The sequence below is a fragment of the Gobio gobio genome, assembly GCF_949357685.1.
Source record: "Gobio gobio genome assembly, chromosome: 7".
Lineage (NCBI taxonomy): Eukaryota > Metazoa > Chordata > Actinopteri > Cypriniformes > Gobionidae > Gobio > Gobio gobio.
The window spans coordinates 46,442,376-46,465,730 of NC_137103.1; the positions used below are offsets into that span (position 1 = coordinate 46,442,376).

A 23,355-nucleotide genomic window follows, 5' to 3' on the forward strand; every position below is an offset into this window, starting at 1 on the left:
AATGATAAACAATAAAACATTTACAAGAAAAAATATCTGGAAATATGTATAAAAACCAATTATTAACTTACATGCAATATCCTTTGTCATGACAGGTTGTGATGGCTCACTAGGCTCGCCAAGACCAGCCTTATTCTCTGCAGTGACACGGAATTCATATTCAATGCCCTCTGACAGGCCTGAGACCTTACAACGTAGATCAGAAATGGTCTTCTTTGAAGCTCTGACCCATCTCATTCCTCTTCTCTCTTTTCTCTCAACACTATAGCCTCTAATGTCACTTCCTCCATCTATAATTGGTCTCTTCCAGGAAATTGTTACAGCATTTCTACTGATATTATCAATTTCTGGTTTTGATGGTGGCCCGGGGGGTCCTGCAAATAAAAGTGAAGAAGTTGAAAAAACATAAATACATGTTTTCACACACATATTTATATCAACAATACACTGAAACAAAATAAATGCAGTAAAATATGAAGTTGGGCTTACCAAAGCTGTCAACCATTTTAACTGGTCCAGACTGTGTTGCATCCCCAATGCCATACTGATTGACTGCTAAAACACGGAATATGTATTCGTTTCCCTTTATCAGCTTACTGGCAACATAGCGGCAATCCATAACATTTTCAGCAAGCTTTGTCCAGAGTAGGCGGCTGGTTTCTCTCTTTTCTAATATATATGATTTGATACTGCAGCCACCATCTTCTTCTGGTGGCAACCATGTCAATGTGCATTTTTCAGCAGAGACACTGCTGGCTTCAATAGGACCTGGAGGTCCAGGCACATCCAGGATTTTCACTTTAACTTTTTCTTCTTTGATACCAAATGGATTGCTTGCGCTAATGGTGTACTCTCCAGTGTTCTTTCGGCTGGCATACTTGATAGACAAAGTTGAAGATGTGGGAGTGCTTGTGATTTGGACAATATCTGAGGACTTGAATTCTCTTCCACCCTTAGACCACAAAGCTGTAGGAGGTGGTTTGCCAAGAATGCTTGATGCTGTGATGACAATTGTTTCTCCAGCCCTCACAGTCACTCCATCCTTCATTTCAGGGTCAATTGTGATAGTTGGCGGTTCTGTAAAAAGTTAGGTAATAATTATAAAAATTATGTTTATGGAGGGTTTGGTTAAGCAATTTCATTAAATTTAATTAAAGCAAATTCATTAAAACCTGACAATATAACTTACCATATTCATCTTTGCAGACAAGAGGCTCAGTTGTCTCTGAAGGAGCACTGATAGCTCCAGCTGCATTTTTAGCCCTTATTCTGAATTCACAAGTACAGCCTTCCTGAAGGTCTGTTACAGTGTATGCACATCTTTGGACATTCACATGGTTAGCCTTCATCCATGTTTTTCCAGGATGCTCTAATTTCTCAACAATATATCCAGTCAGTTTGTGGCCACCGTCATATTTGGGTGCAGTCCAAATAAGTGTTACACTGTTTCTAGTGACATTGATCACATCAGGTTTGCCAGGTGGATCTATAGAAATACACAATAATAAATAACACATCATGTTGTGCTCTCTTCCTCATAAACAGCACAAAGTAGAAAAAGTTGAAAAAGACAAGACTTAGACTCACCAATAGGATCAAGAGCAACAAGTGATTCAGTTGTTTTACTTGGCTTTCCAAGCCCAGCAATATTCATAGCTATGACCCTAAATTCATATTCCAGGCCTTCAACCAAACCGGTCACTCTGCATTCTTTCACTCTCAAAGGTGTCTTGCTGGCTCTCTTCCACATTAAGCTATTTCTATCTTTGAATTCCACGTAATACCCTATAATAAATATTAAAAGTAAAAGTTTTTAGATACAACAAAACTGCTAAATAAACAAATAACTGCAGTTATGAAATGTTTTACCTGTGATGGGAGAGCCTCCAGTATCTTTTGGATCAGACCATGTTAGGATAGCAGACTCATGACGAATGCTCACAACCTCAGGTGGTGCAGAAGCCCCTGGTGCATCTGGTGTAGGGAAAAGTATGTATTTGATGTAAATAAATATTATTAAATATCCAGCATATTTCATTAAAGGGGTCATGAATTGAGAAATCAACTTTCCCTTGAGCTATATATAAATATAAAAGGTATCTTAAAAGGTCATCTATATAAGAATATCCTATATGCAGTGTTGGGGAGTAACGGAATACATGTACCGGCGTTACGTATTCAGAATACAAATTATGAGTAACTGTATTCCGTTACAGTTACACTTTAAATAGTTGGTATTTAGAATACAGTTACATTGTTGAAATCAATGGATTACATTACGATACTTCTCTGTTTCACTCTCTAAATAAATTAAGACAACTCCATACATTTCCCAGAACGCCCCAATATGAAAACACAAGTTTTTTTTAATCACAATGGAGTCGGAAGAGGAGCAGCGGGAGCTAGATGTAGACAACAGAGAACAACAGAGCCGGGGCAAGAACGCGTTTATATCATGGAAATTCAAACAGCACTTCACATTAAAGCTACACTGTGTAACTTTTTTAGCCTATTCTTAGCTAAAAACACTTAGTTCTTTCAAAAATATATGTGCTCATTAATGTATATTTACTTCTTTCAAGTAATAAAGTATTCTCGTAAGTTTATAATATGCCATTGAAAATACATAAGGTAATGGGATCTAACGGTGGTCGCCATGTTGCCCCTCCATCTTGAAAGTACATTAGCCAAAGAGGGACATACCTGTAAATTCAAGCTTCGCCTTTCGCGTTTTAACCGGTTTTAACACTCGATGGCACTGTACAAAATTCCCTGCCTCGCGCATGTGCGCGTCAACTTGTTCAGACTTGTCTGGTGCATGTGCAGAGAGTTTTCATCTCAGCAGCGTCCAGTAACAGAGTTATACAGAGTTTTCCTGGAGTTTTCCTGGCTTGTTTATTCCTCAAAAGTCTGTTTTTCCTTGTGTGGTATTTCTGTGCGTTAATAACTCCGTAAGTAATAATCGTTATTGTCATTGTAGATGTGTTTCAGAGTGTGTCATCGCGTAATTCAGTTGATATCACCTCAGAAGTATTTTTGTGTCAACATACAATAGCGTAATGCTCACCTATTTGAATAATCATTCAGTTATTTTGTTATCAACAATGTTTATTCGTTTTTAGAAAATATTTGCTTGTAATGTATGTTGATGGAAATATGTATCAGGTCTGATAGGCATATTAACAATTGTTATACAGAGCGCACTGACTGCAGTGCTAACGTTAAAGCGGCGCACACACTTTTGTAACCGGACACCGCTTGTTAGCAGCAGCAGCTGCAGCTCCGCTCCTTTTAATGCAGCTGCATTTAGCGCCTATATATGGTACAATAAGCTCTGGTTTACGGTTACATTATACAAATGTAACTTATAAGTATAGTTATACAGTTCTTAACTGTGTATGTATATTTACAATCCTTATTTGTTCTCTCACAGAAACCACATTTATGTACATATCCACGCAAACCTGTTTATGCCTTGCAATTGGATGACTGAATAAACATTACTAGCATCAAAGTTCACTCTGGATTAGCTGCAGTTCTTTCTAGCCGAATAATTAGGCCAGTTGAGTTCCAACCATCCCACTGCGCACAGAATATCCCACAGGCACCGTGTCGAATGTGGACGAGGTCGAACTGGAAGCCATGTTAATCTTGGACTAAATCGGCCACCGTAGGAGTTGAAACGAAATCGGAATTGAGAGGAACAGAAACTAAAATTCACTGGATGGTCATATACCTTTTCGCCACTAGATGGGGGAAAATATCACACAGTGTAGCTTTAAAGAAAGAGAATGGAGAACGAAATATAACGGTGCAGCGTCAATGAAGAGCTGTTTTTTTCTTTATTATTATGAAAATACCCGAGAAGGCTTGAAGAACTTAAAAGAGTTTCTATATTTTACTATATCTCTTTACATACATATTATTTTCTATTTAAAACTATAATTTCGTTAGGCTATTTTAAAAACCCAACTACTCATCCGCCCTATAGGGGGGAAACGTAGCTTTCTTCCACTTCAATTTTTATTTTACTGTAGGCCTATCTCTTTACATACATATTATTTTCTATTTAAAAATGATAATTTCGTTATTTTACTAACCCAACTAATGACTCATACGGGCTTTCCAATAGTTTGCACGTGAGGGGAAAACGTAGTTTTCTTCCACAGAGTTGTGCACTTTTAAGCAATTTTTATTTTACTGTATCTCTTTAAATAAATATTATTTTCAACTTAAAAATGATAATTTTGTTATTTTACTAACCCAACTAATGACTCATCCGGGCTTTCCAATAGTTTGCACGTGAAAGGGGAAAACTTAGCTTTCTTCCACTTAAGAAGAGTTGTGTACTTTTAAGTAATTTTTATTTTACTGTATCTCTTTACATAAATATTATTTTCTACTTAAAAACTATAATTTTGTTATTTTACTCACCCAATAATTACTGGCTTTCCAATAGGTTACACGCACTTTTCACAATCATTACGGCGCTGATCAATTTTGATTCTTTCGTGTAGTTCATACAACCACCTTACAATATTTCAATAACATAATTTATTTTAGAGCCTATGCTTTGCACAACAAAAAGTTAATTGTGCTGCCAATTATAAGTGAAATGTAAATCCTGAGTTTCGGTCTGAGTGTTGTTCCCGTTTTCTTGTTCTTGATTTGTTGTTCTTCTGTGTATGTGTGTTATCAGAATCACCTTCATTCTTTCATTTGATTTGACATTATGGCTAAGGCAAATTGTCTTTAAAAGTAATAACCAGACAAGAGTTATCTGACGTTCGCTGAAGTCTGGGTTTATATTAAACTGCCGCTTCAGCGCAGGAGCAAGAGTTGTGACAATGAGCACGATATCAGACACTACAATATGCTTGTATACTAATAATTCATTAATAAGGACTGTTTTCTTGTACCAAATTAAATATTAAATATTTTAAGTTAAATTCACAGTGTAAGACAAGAGGCTAACAATGTCAATATCAGTAGGTTATTTGTGTGTAGCCTGCCTGACGGTATTTTCACTGACTGCCACGTCTCTGGCATAGACTACAATATTTAAAATAGCATATCTGCATTAGTTATATATTTTAGGTTAACTATAGAATAGACTAGGATTAGTGTGTGTCGCTTGTGCAAGACTCGCGACGTGGGGAGGCACTCTATTGTGATGTCGGTCAGCCATTATCGGCACAACCCTAATGGAAGTAATCCAAGTATTCAGAATACGTTACTCAGATTGAGTAACGTAACGGAATACATTACAAATTACATTTTTGGGCATGTATTCTGTATTCTGTAACGAAATACATTTTGAAAGTATCCTTCCCAACACTGCCTATATGTATAAGGTCATCTTAATATAAGAATATCCTATACGTTTCAGAGCTGAAAACTTCCTTGTTAGTCAAAGAAAAGCTATTATTGACAGCTGGCTCAGCAAACGATCGGCCTGCGAATGTGCTTACCTGTGACGTTAGAGTTCAGTGAAACGCCTTAACCTAAGAAGACGAACGCCTAATTCTGTAGCCCCGCCCACTGATTCGTGCCTGGCATGTTAGATAAATAACATAGGCCTGCGGAGCTAAACCGGATCGAACTTCCAAGCAATAAAGCTTATGTCATGTTTTGAACATGCCATAAGCTTCCTTCGGATTCCAAAATGTATGGTTGAAATTTATTTTTTAATGAAGATCCAGCTCACGTGGGGAAGACATTACATTTGTTCGCTTCATTTCACCGGATTAGTTTGTAAACAAGAGACTGGATTTGCAGACAGGATGAGATTAAAAAAGAATGCTGTGGCTTCTGGATCTGACAGGAATGATGCAACACAATTATGTGATAGTAGGCTTTCGCATTGGGTAACACTTTATTTTAAGGGTCCGGAATAATGCATTAGTTAAGCATTAATTAAGGGTTAACTTGTTCACAACTAAGCATTATTTAAGCACGAACACACTAGTAATTAATGATTAATTTTACATTTAAAGGGTCCGTAATTATGCATTAGTTAAACTAGTAATTAATGATTTGCTTGTTCACAATAATGCGTCCCAATTCGCATACTATCCGTACTAAATAGTATTCGAAAAAAGAATTAGTATGTCCCAAATCTTAGTATGTTGAAAAAAGTATTCCAAAGATTCCCGGATGGTTTACTATTTCCGGTCAGAATCCGAAGTGCAGATCGATGCGCACTCTAACGGCTGATATTGCCCACAACCCATTGCGAGATGGACGAGGATTCGATTAGAACTACAAACGCGGATAAAAAGTGTTTAAAAAACTACAAACATGACGGTTACGCGAGTCTGACGGTTAAGTGGAGAGGATTAGATAAAGTGGTTTGAGTGAGTAATTATCAGTATTTAACCTGATGAAAAGATATTTATTCAATGTTATCCACATTATATTTCTCCTTCAGCAGCATTGAGAACTTTTGTAATGATACGTTTGGCCATTAACTTTGCAAACACATGAGAGGAGTCTCTGCATTAAAGACCCACGAAAGGCAGATCAACGAGCGACTACATTTCTCTCCGATACGGTAGGAAATTAAATTGAAAGTGGAGGATTTGAACTGTGACGATGATTGACAGGGCAGTTTAAACGGTGACGGGACGCACGTAACAGAGTCCGTTAAAGATGACGAAGTAGTATGTCCCAAAGCTTGCATACTCTTCTGCTACACACTCAAAAGTATGTACTTTTTCTTCACAAAAAGAGTACATACTTTTAGGACGTAGTATAAGTAGGCGAATTGGGACGCAGCCTCTATTTGAAGGCGCGCGCGTTTCTCATTCAAACACTAAAACACGGCATGTCGCAATCTGTGACAAAGCAGGCGAGAGCCAATTTGCAATGAGCGTTTGATATCACTGCCGTAAAGCGAGTTTTTTAAATTCATAACGTGCGCGGCCGCGGGATTTGTTCACGGTCGCTGTTAAACATGAAGATGAAGATCGCTGAATAAAGAAGTTCCTCGTATGGATTCTAAAGATGTGGATTACAGCGAACAAATTAAACTGGTGTATTTTGTGAATTTATGTTGCGTTTTGGTGTACTTTCTAGTCATTGTGTCCACGGTAAACAAAATAAGTATTACATGATAAATAATGGTTAAATGATTACAGAAATGTTATTCATTTTAGAGTTTTAAAGTGAAGTTTTGTTTAACGTAATCGTTTGAACCGAGCTTGCAGCAGAAGTCGAAATGTTTAGTGATAACTCAATAAATGCCATAATTAATGAGGATACAACTTTCACTTTAGAATAGGGGGTCAAATTGCCTTTATTAGTACTGTATTAATGGTAGTTAGGCTTAATTATTGGCTTATTCTGGTTAATAAACTTAAATATCACTGAATAAGTGCCATAATTAATGAGGATTAAACTTTCACTTTAGAATAGGGGGTCAAATTGCCTTTATTAGTACTGTATTAATGGTAGTTAGGCTTAATTATTGGCTTATTCTGGTTAATAAACTTAAATATCTCTGAATAAGTGCCATAATTAATGAGGATTAAACTTTCACTTTAGAATAGGGGGTCAAATTGCCTTTATTAGTACTGTATTAATGGTAGTTAGGCTTAATTATTGGCTTATTCTGGTTAATAAACTTAAATATCATTCAATAAGCGCCATAATTAATGAAAATAAAACTTTCACTTCAGAATAGGGGCTCAAATTGTCTTTTTGTATTTTAGCAATTTATAACGACAAAATCAGCAGTAATTAAACATAATTACTAGCGTATTGAAAATACAGACATATAATTACATAGCTACAGAAAAATAATATATGGCGTATTAAGTTGTAAATAATGTCTAATATGCCCTTACTGTAATGTTAAGTTAATCATTAATAACTATTGTGTCCATGCTTAACTAATGCATAATTGTGAACAAGCAAATCATTAATTACTAGTTTAACTAATGCATAATTACGGACCCTTTAAATGTAAAGTTAATCATTAATTACTAGTGTGTTCGTGCTTAACTAATGCTTAGTTGTGAACAAGTTAACCCTTAATTAATGCTTAACTAATGCATTATTCTGGACCCTTAAAATAAAGTGTTACCTTGCATGGTTATGTTTGATATCTACTGATTATGTACGTGTCTAACTAAACATAATTTCCACGCTGTCACAGGCTGGAGTATCCTTTGTATTTAAGGTGTTTTTGGTTCATTGTCCTGCGATTGGTGATCAGACTTGAACATGTATGGGCCAGGGCTCGCACTATCTTAAATAGTGAAATACAGTGTGTATTATGCACGGTTCGCGGTTATATCCACCGATCGGGCCAGCCAAGTAATGGATGCGGGGGTGGATGAGAGATAAATCATTGTTTGTTTGATAAAGACATTTTGCGACATTTTGAGGGCAAATCATTCCAGTTGCCATTTCTCCACATTGGAAGTTTTCAAAACAATTCCTCACGGGTAATGACTGGGGAGCCGATGCTCATTATAATATGCAAAACTGTTATCCAATCATAGCAGTGTTTACTTCCAAGTCTTCAATGCGGCACGCCAATAAAAAGCATTTTCAAGCATTTCAAGAGCTAGGCTCAAAACCAGGGTAGAAAATAGTAGAGTTGGGGTACTCGAACTTGGACTCGGACTTGAGTCCGGACTCAAGACCCATTTTGAATGAACTCGGACTTGTCACACACTCGAGTGAATTTGTACTCGGACTTGGACATTTTGTACTCAGAAAATATTCAGAGTGCAGTCGAGTCTGCATCATGTGTAACAACAAAACTAAAAAAGTTTGTTTTATTTTAGATATAATTGTTTTATTCAATTTCTATAGTATTTATTTTTACTTGAATAATCCTACTTGAGAAAACATATCATTATCGTGAAATAAGATTTAGTATCGCCCACCCCTAAACATTAGCATTTGGTGATACCAGAGGCATAAAATAATTGAAATACAATAAAACTGGTTAATTTGTGTTTTTCATGCACTTGTAATAATAAAAGTTCTACATATATATCTATGTCCATTCTATTCGTTGAAACCATTTTTGATTGGAAACTAGTTGAGGTTCTGTTGACAAAATAAAAATGTTAAATGGCAAGATGTAATAGTGGTATTTTTGTTCAATTTTATATTGCCATTGGTTTAATGGGTTGAAAGGTTAAAATATTAATAGAAGGTAAAATTGTACAATAGCAATTTCTAATCTTTTTTCAATTTAATTACTTTCTGGACTAGGGTGGACTCGACTCGGACTCTGCCGACAAGAACTCGGACTTGAGTCCAACACGGCCACCAAGTCCCTTTTGGACTTGGACTCAGGACTTGATTGTTTAAGACTTGGTCTTGACTCAAACTCGACAAAGGTGGACTCGGACCCAACACTAGAAAATAGCCTATTACTTGTTCATTATGATGTTTTTGAATGTAAAAACTACACAAACGTTATAAGTTGACCTCAGACAACAGTATAACATTTTTTAAAAAGCCAGTTCATGAACCCTTTAAATAAAAAAATAGTTTTTAATGTTTCCTGTTAAATACTTACTGAATGGATGTTTAGCAACCACTGGATCAGATCTGAGGAACTCTCCAACTCCATATTTATTTTCAGCACAAACTCTGAAGATGTATTCTGTTCCGTCATGAAGTCTTGTAACTCTCATAGAGTTCTTCTGAATTGCAGAAGCAACTGTGACCCACTTGTTAGCAGTAGAATGCCTCTTCTCCAAAATATAGTTGCTAACTTCTGATCCACCATCATCTTTGGGTGGGCCCCATTCTACAGTAATCGCCTCTGCTGTGATTTCATCAAATTTGATAGGACCGGTGCAGATTCCAGGCTTTCCAACAACTTTAATGTCAATAGCTGATTCCTTTGTTCCAGCACTGTTTCTCAAAATGATAGTGAATTTGTCAGCATCGCCTCTATGGCAATCACGAATCAGCAATACCGTGTTTGTTGCAGTTGATTCAACTGAGATTCTGCCACTATCTGATAAAGTAACATCACCCTTTTTCCAAGTGACTGCTGGAGCAGGTATACCAATAATAGGGATATTAAGGCGAACAGTGCTTCCTTCCTTTGCCACATAGCTGGAGTCTGGCAAGCCTTTAAGGTTACAGTCTGGAAGCACTGTAAAAAGAAAAGAGAAAAAGGAATATATTAATGGACATGACTGTATAACCACTAAGACACAAATGCAACTATTAGGTACACCAGGGGTTTGAGGAAAAGTGTGGGGACTGAATGGAAACACCAGGGGTTTGAGGACAAGTGTGGGGACTGAATGGAAAAATACACACACTTTGTCAAAATGGCAGACTATTTATGTGAACACAGTCTTAAGTGAGGGGGAGGGCACGGCACCATTGTGCATGTTGTGTCAGAAGGCCCACTGTCTTTGACTTTGAAAACCCCTGAAGTAGATTATATGAATACCTATTTGATCTTTAGCCAAGACAGTGAGCTCGGTTGGTGGTCCTTCAGCTGCTTCATTAATAGCCTTGACTCTGAACAAGTACTCCTTTCCTTCTACAAGATCACTCATTGTGTATTGTGTGAGCTTAGACTTCGTTAGAAGCTTCCACTTGTCTTCCCCTTCACAGATCTCTAGAGCATACGCAACAACATGGCTTCCACCATCACTGATTGGTTTCTTCCAGCCAAGAGTGCAAGAATTCTTGGTGATCTCTGAAGGTTTAAAATCTGTAACTGGTCCAGGTTGCTCTGCAATAGACATCAGCATTAGAATTTGGTATAATTAACAGATTAATGTCTTTAAACTTTAAACTAACTTGCAACATTATCAAAGAAGTCTCACCTGAGGCTTTGACTGGTCCAGCTGTCTCACAACCTTCACCAATGCCATATATATTTTCAGCTAGTACTCTGAAGCAGTACGATTTTCCAGATTCAAGATTAGTAATCCTGAAAGACGCCTTGCTACACTCAGGAGCAACACAGGTCCATGCCTTTCTCTCAGCCAGACGTTTTTCAACAACATAGCTCTTCACTGGACTACCACCATCAATTAATGGAGCATCCCAAGTAATTGATATATGGTCCTTGGAGGTCTCCTTAACAATCAGATTGACTGGGGGTCCAGGTGTGTCTGTGTACATTTGCAGACAGTAGTTAGATACAGTTAATAATAAACCTCAAATGGCAAATTGTGTGAAAAAAAAACCCTTACCTAGTACTTTGACAACAATGGTATATGACTTGGTACCACTACTGTTTTCTAGAGTTAGGACATATTTGCCGGCATCATATCTGTTGATTTCCTCACAATAAAGGAAAGTATCCCATTCAGTTGTCTTGATCATAAGACCTTGTCTCTCTTTCAAGTTTGCATTGACCTTAGTCCATGTTGCCTTTGGAGCAGGGCGCCCTCTCAGAGGTACATAAATTCTCATTGTGACTCCAGCACGCAAAACTAGTGCTTTTCTGAGATCTGCATCAAGTTCGGCCTCAGGGGCAACTAAGAGAAAATTAAAATGAGAATAATATCAGAAATGTACAGATATATAAAAAACCCGAAATATTTATATACGAGATATACTTACTCAGGATATCCTTTGCCATATGTTTTCCAGGAACTTCACTTGGCTCTCCAAATCCAATCTTGTTTACAGCAGTAACACGGAACTGGTACTCCGTGTTATCCATAAGACCAGTAACATTAAATTTTGTTGCCTGGAGATTCTTTGGCACATTGCACTTCAGCCAGTCTTCTGCATCTGCTCTCTTGAACTCAACAAGGTAGCCCAGAATTTCACATCCACCATCATAAGCTGGCTTGGTCCAGGACAAACTGATTGAACTGTGTGTAGAGTCAACAACCTTTGGAAAAGCAGGTGGTCCAGGAGGATCTATGATAAAACCACAGAAATGCATGGACTTAAATGCATGAACTATAAAATTTTATTTTTTTGGCTAACTTAACTGTTAATTATAATACATTATTGTTAGTACTTACACACTGGGTCTACTGCAATAACACCAACTGATGGATCACTTGGTTTGCCAAGACCAGCTTTATTGAGTGCAATGACTCTGAATTCATACTCAGATCCCTCTGTAAGGCCTCCAGCTTTAATTGTCCTGTCAATAACTGGTCTTCTATTCACTTTAACCCAATTGAGGTCTTGAGTTTCACGCTTCTCGAGCATGTATCCAAGAATGGTGGCCTTGCCATCATCAGCAGGGGCCTTCCAACTGACAGTCATGTGATCTCTGGTGATATTGGTAATAACTGGAGGTTCACATGGTCCTGGGACATCTGAATTCAGAAATAAAAAAATAAAAAAATGTAGGTTAGATTTGTTTAATCACATTAATTAGTTTAAATAATATGCATTTTCAAAATTATATATATGAATATTAGAGATCAACCGATAATTGGTTTGACATTTCTGAATGATATTCAGGTTTTTCTAATGGGTCTACCAATAAATGGTGAAATCTGTTTGGTCTTTACAGAATAGAATCCAAAAACACCATTACACTACATTATAAGTCATTCAACGGGAGACCGGTTTTCACCGGCAAAGTAACTTACATATTTAAATACACTGCTCATGTTTATAATATTACATAATGTACATAACAGCCACTTTATGCAGTCAAAGCTTATAACAAAATATACCTGTGCAAAACTTTCAACATTAGATTAACACATACAGTTTACTTCATTTTCAGCTTTATTCATCCACATAATTACAACCCTGTATAAAACAATGTAACATGTTTGATTTTAACTAAGACTACTAATTGTGGTTTTTCACTTTCCTAGAATGTATGATTTTTCTAGTAAACTATTGGGCGTCAAACAGCCTTCTACTGTAAATGCAGAAAAAAACAAGAGTACATTCTAAATATTTATTTAGTGTATTTAATGTTATTTATATTATTAATATAAAAAAAATCAATGATGTAATTATTCACTCATCGGTCAATCTCTATAATATATAAATGCACAAGAAAGAATAAAATGTTACCATATGGATTCTTGGCGATCACAGAATTAGTCACAATTGGGTCTCCAACACCATACTTGTTCTCAGCACTGATGCGGAACTCATATTCATGGCCTTCAATGAGTTTCTCCACAGAACAGTCCGTTATCTGACCATTAATGTTAGCAGTAACTTGTGCCCAGTTAGCTCTGCTTGTTTCACGTTTGTCAACAATGTAATTTGTGATTTCAGAACCACCATCAGCAAGAGGTGGCTCCCACCTCAGTTTCACTCGGTCAGCAAAAACATGGCTTATCCTCACTGATGCTGGGGGTCCAGGTTTATCTGCAGAAACACAATTATGCAATTTTCACATAACAAATACACTCTCTTAAATGTTTAAAGGACCACACACACTCAGTGCTTTTTTGGCATATTTTTAATGTTCACTTACCTAGAACCTTCAATTTAATGTTGCCAGACTTTGTGCCACTTGGGTTCTCAGCAGAAATTGTGTACTCGCCAGACTCTTTTCTTGTCACAGAGAACAGTTCCAAGGAGAAGAGATGCACCTTCTGAGTCATTTTCATACCTTCAGCCAATTTAAATGGAACACCATCTTTCTTCCAAGTGACCTTTGGCATTGGTTTGCCATAAACTTCTGCCTCCAGGCAGACATTTGCCCCAGCTTTGACGACAATTAAGTTCTTCATTGCAAGACTAATGTCAACTCTAGGTGGAACTGAGATAATACAAAGAGAGACATCAAATAAACTATATAAAATCCATCAGATAGGAAATTATTACATTATTGGTGGAATGTAAGACTTACCATGCTCTGCAATAACTGGGATAGGATCAGATTCCTCTGAGGGCAAGCTGAGGTTAATTGCTGTTTTTGCAATTATTCTGAACTTGTATTGGGCTCCCTCCTCAAGTCCAGGAACAATGTATTCTTCTTTTGGTACATTTTGGCTGCTTTTAACCCATTTGTCACCTGGAAGCTTCAGAGATTCAACATAATAACCAATGAGTTTGCTTCCACCATCATGTTTTGGACGGCTCCAGACAAGAGAGACAGAATTTTTGGTCACATCAAGAACTTGGGGTTTGCCAGGTGGATCTGAAAAGAATATACATAAAACTTGTAATGCTTTTATTTTAACATTTATTAGGAGTGACAGCAGCATGCTTTCCCTCCACACATACCAACTGGAGATCTCGCAGTGATAAAATCTGTCTGCTTGCTTGGTTTTCCATGTCCTGCTTTGTTAACAGCAGACACTCTGAATGTGTACTCCAGACCATCAATGAGGCCAGAGCATGTATATTCAGTTGAGCGAATAAGGACCTCGTTTGCCTTGGTCCACAGGAGGCTATTTCTTTCTTTGCGCTCAATGCAATATCCTGTGATGGGACTGCCGCCATCATTCAACGGTCTCTCCCAGGACAACACAACAAAGTCCTTGTTGATTTTGTTGACACAACAGTTAATTGGCTCGCTGGGTGGATCTGAAATCAGAAAATTTGTATTGGTGTAAAAAAAAACTAATCCCATGTCTGTGTTTTTAAAATGTGTCAATTTATGAGACTTACCAAATGGATGTCTAGCAATCATTTTCTCAGCATAAATTGGTTCTGAAATTCCAAAGCGGTTTTCAGCACGGACACGGAAGCCATACTCTTTGCCACATGTGAGCTTTCCAACTCTGCAACTGGTCTTGGTGCAAGATGCAGCTGTGACCCAGTCACCTCTTGTCACATCACACTTCTCAACAATGTAATTTGTGATGTTGCTGCCACCATCTTCAGCAGGTGAATCCCATGCAAGTGTGCAGGCATCTACATCCACCTCAAGAATTTGTAGAGGACCTTGTGGAGGACCAGGGATGTCTAAAAAAGAAAAACAAAATAGACTAATAATTATATAGAAAAAACATACTGAAGTTAAATTCAAAACGTTTATTTGTAACGTGAAGTAACATAACTCGACCAAGGGGGCAGTTTTGCCTAATATTATCATGATTGCAAACGTTACCTTGATTTTATAATATTATATGCACTTTTATGGACTTAAAAAATTAAACAACAATTCTGCCATTATAAAGCTTAAAAAAGCCAGGACTTTTTTTAATATAACTCCGATTTTATTCGTCTGAAAGAAGAATGTCATATACACCTAGGATAACTTGAGGAGGGTGAGTAAATCATGGGTTAATTTTCATTTTTGGGTGAACTAACCCTTTAAAAATACAATATTGACACAATATTGTATTGTTTTTGTTCTTTTTCACCAACAAAAATAGTTTCAAACAAAGATCACAGCAGAACTATTGCGCATTCTCAAAGCAATTTTTTTTTTTTCTCGTTTGGTTACTGAATGATTTAGCGTTTTGAACAATTCGGTTGAAAGAATGACTCAATGTGCCCTATCATACACTCAGCGCAATGCGGCACCAGGCGCGACGCAAGTGTTTTTTGCTAATTTCAGTCTGATGCAGTTATCATTTTAAAGTCATGCGCCACATTGTTTAAATAGCAAATACATTTGCAACCATTTGTGGGCCCATGGGAGTGCTGGTGTGAAAACGAGATGTGTTCAGGCACATTGTTGGCGCAGTGCTATTTTGAGGCAATTGAAATAGACTGCGCCATTAACCAACTGAATCTGGCCTCAAGTCAACAGCGCAGTATTTTTTGTGTTATTTAAAGGGCATGTTAGTAATATGCGCCTATAGGCAGGTACCCAACATGCGCACACTCTGCATATTACATACACAGGGAGGCGCAGCAGCACACAAACATGCAAAATATAAAAAAATTACAATGTGAAAGATTATTATTGTGTGCATAAATATAAAAATGTCTACATGTCATAATGGATAGTCATTTCATGTATGAGAATTACCTATCTGCAGTAAGGACGAATGAAATTGACTACCTATTTAACCAATACGCACATGTATTTAAACTGACTCGTCAGGTTGAGGGTGTCTATATTCCGACATGTATATAGCAAATCTTTTAAAGGGAATGGGAGATTGGTTTATTGTACGTTATGCCCAAAACACACCTATTACTCATTAAGAGAATAGGGACAACCCTTTTAGACCATATTTTTTTATTTTTCCCGTCGTTAAACTAGCAAAAGTGGATTCGGACACACCCTTAGTGCACTTGCGCCATGCGCTTAGATTGTTAAAATAGGGCCCAAAGACTTAAAGGGTTAGTTCACCCAAAAATGAAAATTAGCCCATGATTTACTCACCCTCAAATCATCCTAGGTGTATATGACATTATTCTTATATCATATAAGTTATATTACAAAAGTCTAGGCTAATCCAAGCACTATAATAGCAGTAATAGTTGCTCTGTTTTTGAAGTCCATAAAAAATGCATCTGTCCGTCAAATAACGTGCTCCACGCGGCTCCGGGGTGTTAGTAAAGGCCTTCTGAAGCAAATCGATGCGTTTGTGTAAGAAAAATATCCATATTTTAAACTTTATAAAGTAAAGTTTCGGCCGACCGCCTTCTGTGTTCAATTTATGGAAAAAGTGTTGAAAGGTCCTCTGCTGATCGAAAGACTAACGCGGCCAGGTACGCTCGTCATGACGTCACGTACACATCTTGAGTTTCACTTTCAACTTTAAACACTTTTCCACGGAAGGTGATCGGCTGGAACTTTACTTGATAAAGTTTTAAATATGGATATTTTTCTTACACAAACCATGAGTAAATCAGGGGCAATTTTCATTTTTAACTATCCCTTTAAGTGACTTGCCGCCCCCTACTGGTGGTTTAGTTTCATGTTTAAAAGTCTAAATCAAAAAGTCTAATTCAAAAGTCTAGTTTCATGTTTTTTTCCAATATTTCTTATTTGTGTATCCAAAAATGTATTTAAAACAATCTCAACACATTATTTATTGCAGTTTTTTATTGTCATTTTGGGTAGGGGTTAGGGTCTTATTATAATTCAATTTATTGAGCAAATGTAAGAATTTGACATAAAAGATTATGCATACATTTAATAAGGTTAAACAAAAATTGGCCTTTATAAAGGTAAATAACGCCCCGGTGAAATTATCAAAAATATGCAGATTTAAGTATCTAAAAGCTGATAGTACACTTATGAAAATATTTCATCAGAATACATTTTTTACACCACCCCCCGGACAAGTAACTTTTTTTACTCAGACAAGTGAATAACTGATTTACTAGGCTTAATGTTTTGCCCTGATATTGAATATATATATATATATATATATATATATATATATATATATATATATATATATATATATATATATATATATATATATATATATATATATATATATATATATATATATTAATAAACTTACCCATAATGATTATTCGGATGATCTGGTTGACCTTAGCAGTGCTGTTTTCAGCAGAAAGACTGTAATAACCACTATCCTTCCTTGTAACTTCTTTGATCCAAAATGAACTTGTGGTTGGTGTTTTTTGTATGAAGAGACGATCAGATGTAACTAAATCATCATTTCCTCTCGTCCATTTTGTGACTGGTGCCGGCTTCCCAGACACAAGAGCCTCAACTATAAGTTTAGTTCCTGCTCTTGCTGTAACCACATCAGACATGATGATCTTTGGTCCCACTATAAAAAAAGGTATTAAGGTATAAAAATTATTCAGAGTGTGATTCATGAAAAACACAGCATGAATAAAAATAAATGAAAAATGGGAGAGCACAAAATCTTTGTCTACATACTCAGCTGTTCCTTGACCTCAAATATGCCCTCGGCTTCTCTTGCCAAACTGCATCCTATTGTATTTCTTGCGGCGACCCTGAATCTATACTTAGTGTTTTCTTTCAGTCCAGCAACAACAATGGTCAAGTCTTTCACAACCGAGTATGATGTCCACTTGTCCTCAGGTTGACCATCCTGCTGGTATTCAACAATGTATCCATTAATCTTAGATCCACCATCTCTAAGTGGTTTCAGCCACCCAAGAGTTGCACTGTTTTTAGAAATGTCTAATACATCCATCTTCTTTGGAGGATCAGGCTCACCTTTACAAAGTAAAAATATACATATTATTTTTTAATGCATTATCTTATATGATACAATACAATATAACATAATATAATAAATTATACTGTGAAAGTTGGACTTACTTTTGGGATCTGTAGCTAGGTAGGACTTTGGAGAGTCTTGAGGCAAACCAATGCCATACTTGTTAACTGCCATCACCCTGAAGTAGTATTCTGTTCCTGGTGTCAGATTTGTGATTTTGAAGCTTGTCTTCTTCAAGTCATTTGTGCAATTTGTCCATGTTTTCCTGTCAACCTCACGCTTTTCAACAACATAATTTAGAATTGGACTACCACCATCATTTTCTGGAGGCAACCATGCAAGCTGGCATGTTGTCTTTGTGATATCAGTTGCCTCCAGTCCACCAACAGGACCAGGAGTATCTGTTAATACATTTCAGGAACAGTTTTACTGACAGTACTTGGTATTGGGTAAATGCAAAGCTTATCTTAATTTTAAAATGCATTTTATTCAAATGTAAGTTTACCTAAGACTTTAACACGAACAAATACAGCCTTTTCTCCAGAGGCATTTGAAAGAGTCAAAGAATATCTTCCAGAGTCTTCACGTGAACACTCAGGAATCACAAGGAAGGACATTGTATCAATCTGATCCACATGGCCCCTTCTAATGACATTGTCAACACCCAAGCGCTTCCAGGTGACTTTAGGTGCTGGTCTTCCTCTAATTGTTGCAAAAAGTCTGATAGGACATCCAGCTCTAACGCTAAGGCCTTTTCTTAGACTGGCATCAAGATCAATCTCTGGAGGTTCTGTTGTGAAGAAAAAAAACTGAATAAGTATTCTAGATTTCAAGGGCAACCATACAAGTGAAATTTTAAAACAAACACTTACCATTGATCTCCTTTGGTGATACAGCATCCTTGAGGTTTGCTGGAACGCCCATGCCAACTTGGTTTTGAGCAGACACCCGGAATTCATATTCCTGTCTCTCATCCAAGTTAATAATTGTAAATTCAGTTAGGACAAGCTGTCCAGAAGTATTACATTTCTTCCAGCCTTCTTCTGGATCTCTCTGTTGTTCACCTTCCATTTCCACCTTATCCCTCATTTCAACCAGATATCCAATAATTGGAGCACCACCATCATACACAGGCTTTGTCCAGCTAAGTGTAATCAATGTCTTTGTGCTATCAACTACTTTAAGGCTGCCAGGAGGACCAGGGGGCTCTAAATGATACAACAAAAATGTCCGTTTAGTTTAAATCACAATCAAATACATCATTAGGGAAAAACATTATACAATCTCGAATAAATAGATGTAATACAAATCTGTGTATCATTTGTTCAGTCGATTTTTTATTTAATTTTGAAAGTAGAAAAATGAGAAAACAGCAAATTTTTAGTTTTTTCAGAAAAACCCGTACCGGGGCGGGGCAGAGTCTAGACAGGGCTTTTGTCTGTGTAGACCAGCGGTTTTAGTCCAGGACAGTGCAAGGGGTCCGCGAAAAAATTTGCTATATCCTACTGTATTTTCCGTACTGTGAAGTCACGTTTTTTTATCATGAAACATGCCGTGATTTATTCCAAAGTGACTTATATAATGCATTTAACGTCAAATAATCGAAATGTTGACTTTTTAAAGTAGGCGTGTCCAGTATTCGCTGTATTTTAGTTTTACTATATCGCAACATAATCCATATATTTAATTCGTGCTATATATTCCAAGCGCTCTGAAGGTATAGCTACTAGTTTGAGAAACAAACCGAAATGGCAAGTTATTACAGGCTTTAATTAAAATTTCTTGAGATCAATTTTAATAAAACATAAATCATAAAAACAGAAAAGTATGTATTCTATTATCTCTGTTGTTCTCCGGTTTTTCTGGTTGCAACGCATCATTCTTTCCTTTTTGTTTTAGTGTTTAATATATATATATATATATATATATTTACTTCCCAGCTGATGCAAAGAGGTGAATTTATATCTACACAGACAAAAGCCCTGTCTAGGCTACGGTACGGGTTGTGTCGAGCCATTCGTTAGTCTGGTTGTTTGATGAGAAAAATATGAAATGTAGCTGCAATAAACGCGCTAAGAATCCATACAGCTGTAGCAGCGCAGCACTTTTATTCTGCTGTGCGGAACTGAGGAAGAACCGATGATGGAATAGTTTGATCTTCGGCTGACCAATCAGCAGAAAGGGCCGTATATTTCCCGCCCACGTGTAGAAATCTAATATTCAAACTGTTTATTAATTTTTCTACCTCTGAAAGAAAAACGATAAATCAAGTCGAAATCTTATTTTTCTGAAAAAAACTATTTTTTTTCTTCTACTTTCAATATTAAATCAAAAATCGACTGAACGAATGATACACGGATCAATACAGACTATACATACCAATTGGATCTTTTGCAGTGATAGGTCTGGATGCTTTGCTTGGTTCTCCCAATCCTACTTCATTTTCAGCTTTCACACGGAATTGATAATCATGGTTAGGGATCAGATTGGTGACCTTCATTCGTCTCTCAGAGATAGGGCTCTTTGTGACAGGGACCCATCGAACAGCCCGCTTTTCTTTTCTCTCCAGAATGTAACCAGTGATAGACTTTCCACCATCATTCTCAGGAGGAGCCCATACTACAGTCATCTCATCTTTACCAATTTTGGTTACCTCAGGTGCATCAGGTGGACCAGGCCTATTGAATTGTGTCTTAGCAATAATAGGCCTGCTCTCCATTGGTGGCCCAGATCCCATTTTGTTTTCTGCTCTGACCCTGAATATGTACTCATTTCCCTCAACAAGTCGTGTTACATTACAGTAGTTGGTGACAACAGAGGCAGAGTAAGTGGACCAAACCATTCTTCTTGTCTCACATTTTTCTAGAATATAGCTGTCCACCTCACAACCACCATCATCCTCTGGAGGATCCCATACAACTCTGCACTTGTCTGTGGAGATGCCAGAAATCTTCAAATCTCTGACAGGTCCTGGTATATCCAAAACTGTAACATTAGCATATGCTGTGAATGATCCTGCTGAGTTTGTAGCAGTGACCACATATTTTCCAGTATCACTACGCTTGGTTTTAGTAAGGAGGAATTTGGAGTAATCGTATCCAGTGTCAGTGCTGATCCTTGGGTTATCACCTGCAGCCTTGTCCTTCATCCATGTAACCTCAGGCTGTGGTTTTCCTCTAAGTCCAGCCTCAAGTCTAACTGATTCACCAGCTTTGACCACAATGGTACCAACAAATTTCAGGTCAAGAACTGGTTTCTGAATTTCTTCTTTGACAAGAATATCAGATGTCTTAACCCAGGCGCTTTCTCCTCCATCATTTGTTGACTGGACTCTAAACTGATAGGTGTGGTTCTCAACACATTTGTCTACCATGAAAAATGTCTCTTTCAGGACTCCCTCATGTACCTTCTCCCACTCTTCAGCATCCTTTGCTTTTCTCTCCAAATGGTAGCCCAGGTTAAGACTGCCACCATCATAATCTGGTTTTCTCCATTTAAGGAAAACAAAGTTCTTACCAATATCACTGACGTGGAAGTTCTCTGGCTCACCTGGTTTCTGAAGTGGGTCGATTGCAAGAATAGGAGTTTTGGTTTCTGTTGCTGGTCCAGGACCACACTTGTTCTCAGCAGACACACGGAATAAATATTCATGATTTTCCATGAGCTTTGCCTTTACCATACGATTTGTGCAGTCAGATGATATCATTGACCAGGCTCGTATACTTGGCTCCCGACATTCCACTATATAATTTGTTATCTCAGTGCCTCCATTATCCTCAGGAGCATCCCAGGACACCATGCAAGAATTTTTATTTATATATGTCAACTTAAGATTTTGGCAGTGCCCAGGTCTATCCAGAACATTTACAGTTATAGTAGCTGAGGCCTCTCCAGCTTCATTAGCAGCCTTGATTATATACTTTCCATGATCTGCTCTGGTTGCTTCCTTGATACGCATTTGTACTACTGGGAGGTTGTTTATCAGAGTGGTACGCTTGTCCCTTTCCAAAATGCTTTCACCTTTGCTCCAAGTGATTTCTGGATCAGGTCTTGCTTTCACATATGCTACAACATTAATGTTATGTCCAACACGAACGGTCACACGGTCACGGCACGTGGCATCCATCTCAATTTCCGGAGGAATGACAATATCCTTAGCAATAACTGACTCTGGGATTTCCCTTGTCTCACCTTCTCCAATCATGTTAACAGCTTTAACACGGAACCTGTATTCTGTGCCCTCTGTTAGCCCCTTTACTCTATAAGCACACTGCTTAATCAGATCATCCTTATTGACTTTCTCCCACTCAGCATCTACTTTCTGACATTCAACAATATATCCCAAGACTGGACTGCCTCCATCTTTTGTGGGTCTGATCCAGACTAAGTCAGCATATGTACAACTGTAGTCCTTTATCTTAGGGTTAACTGGAGGTCCTGGAACAGTAATTGGTCTGCAAGGTTTGGAAGGATCTGAGATAGGTGAAGGTCCACTAAAGCCAGCGATATTTTCAGCAAATACTCTGAACTCATATTCGATACTTTCAAAAAGCCCAAGCACTCTATATCTAAGGTCCTTGCAGGGTGTTTTATTCACTCTAATCCATTTGCCTCCTTTATGTCTTCGCTCAATTATGTAACCACTGATTGGACTACCACCATCAAACAGTGGCATTGTCCATCCAAGTGTAAGTGCATCTTCAGATATATCAGATGCAACTGGTTTTCCAGGATGGCCAGGGGGCTCAAACTGATGCCGGGCTACAGTTGGTGCACTTTCAAGAGCTGCGCCAATTCCCATTTTATTTTCAGCGCGAATTCTCACAACATACTCAACTCCTTGCTGCAGACGAGAAATCTTTAGCCTTGTGGAAGTGCTGCCAGAACTTACTCCTCCCCAAGTTTCCTTATTTGATTCCCTCTTCTCAACAATATAGTTCATGACAGGGCTTCCACCATCCTCTTTGGGAGGACGCCAGTCAATGACCATGGATTCAGGAGTCACTTCAAGGATATTAACAGGACCTATCGGGGCAGATGGCACATCAAGCACTGTGACATTCAGAGAAACAGTCTTACTTCCTGCTGCGTTAGACACTGTGAGAATATAGATTCCGGAGTGATTTCTTGTGCAATCGGTAATGCTCAGAACAGTGGAGAAGTTGTCGGTGTCGATTTTGATATTGCCTTCACTCTTGATTTCTTCTCCATCAATGACCCATTTGGCAGTGGGAACTGGAAGGCCTCTCATAATGGCAGGCATTCTAATAGTGCTTCCAGCTTTCACAACGATTCCCTCAATCAACTTCACATCGACCTCAACAATGGGTGGTACTACAAAGAC

At 37.6% G+C, this 23,355-nt stretch overlaps 1 protein-coding gene and 1 long non-coding RNA gene across 2 annotated transcripts in view; one reads left to right on the forward strand and one right to left on the reverse strand.

Moving 5' to 3' along the window:
- Positions 1 to 23,355, reverse strand: part of ttn.2 (titin, tandem duplicate 2) — a 176,038-nt gene that overhangs the window by 44,032 nt on the left and 108,651 nt on the right. The window contains exons 181-202 of the mRNA XM_079820922.1: positions 20,391 to 23,345; positions 18,884 to 19,219; positions 18,517 to 18,801; positions 18,113 to 18,412; positions 17,705 to 18,007; positions 17,316 to 17,591; positions 14,551 to 14,847; positions 14,164 to 14,466; positions 13,787 to 14,077; positions 13,409 to 13,696; positions 12,997 to 13,299; positions 11,976 to 12,278; positions 11,563 to 11,868; positions 11,190 to 11,477; positions 10,818 to 11,108; positions 10,436 to 10,723; positions 9,542 to 10,129; positions 1,870 to 1,974; positions 1,588 to 1,785; positions 1,190 to 1,486; positions 490 to 1,077; positions 72 to 374 (exon numbers count right to left, since the gene is read on the reverse strand). Of these exons, the coding sequence (XP_079677048.1) occupies positions 72 to 374; positions 490 to 1,077; positions 1,190 to 1,486; positions 1,588 to 1,785; positions 1,870 to 1,974; positions 9,542 to 10,129; positions 10,436 to 10,723; positions 10,818 to 11,108; positions 11,190 to 11,477; positions 11,563 to 11,868; positions 11,976 to 12,278; positions 12,997 to 13,299; positions 13,409 to 13,696; positions 13,787 to 14,077; positions 14,164 to 14,466; positions 14,551 to 14,847; positions 17,316 to 17,591; positions 17,705 to 18,007; positions 18,113 to 18,412; positions 18,517 to 18,801; positions 18,884 to 19,219; positions 20,391 to 23,345 (9,492 nt within the window). The remainder of the gene's footprint in view (positions 1 to 71; positions 375 to 489; positions 1,078 to 1,189; positions 1,487 to 1,587; positions 1,786 to 1,869; positions 1,975 to 9,541; positions 10,130 to 10,435; positions 10,724 to 10,817; positions 11,109 to 11,189; positions 11,478 to 11,562; positions 11,869 to 11,975; positions 12,279 to 12,996; positions 13,300 to 13,408; positions 13,697 to 13,786; positions 14,078 to 14,163; positions 14,467 to 14,550; positions 14,848 to 17,315; positions 17,592 to 17,704; positions 18,008 to 18,112; positions 18,413 to 18,516; positions 18,802 to 18,883; positions 19,220 to 20,390; positions 23,346 to 23,355) is intronic.
- LOC307128898 lies at positions 3,851 to 9,022 on the forward strand. Its single transcript, XR_013816824.1, has 3 exons — positions 3,851 to 5,246; positions 5,752 to 5,886; positions 8,183 to 9,022. It is a non-coding gene; the product is annotated as an uncharacterized lncRNA (long non-coding RNA).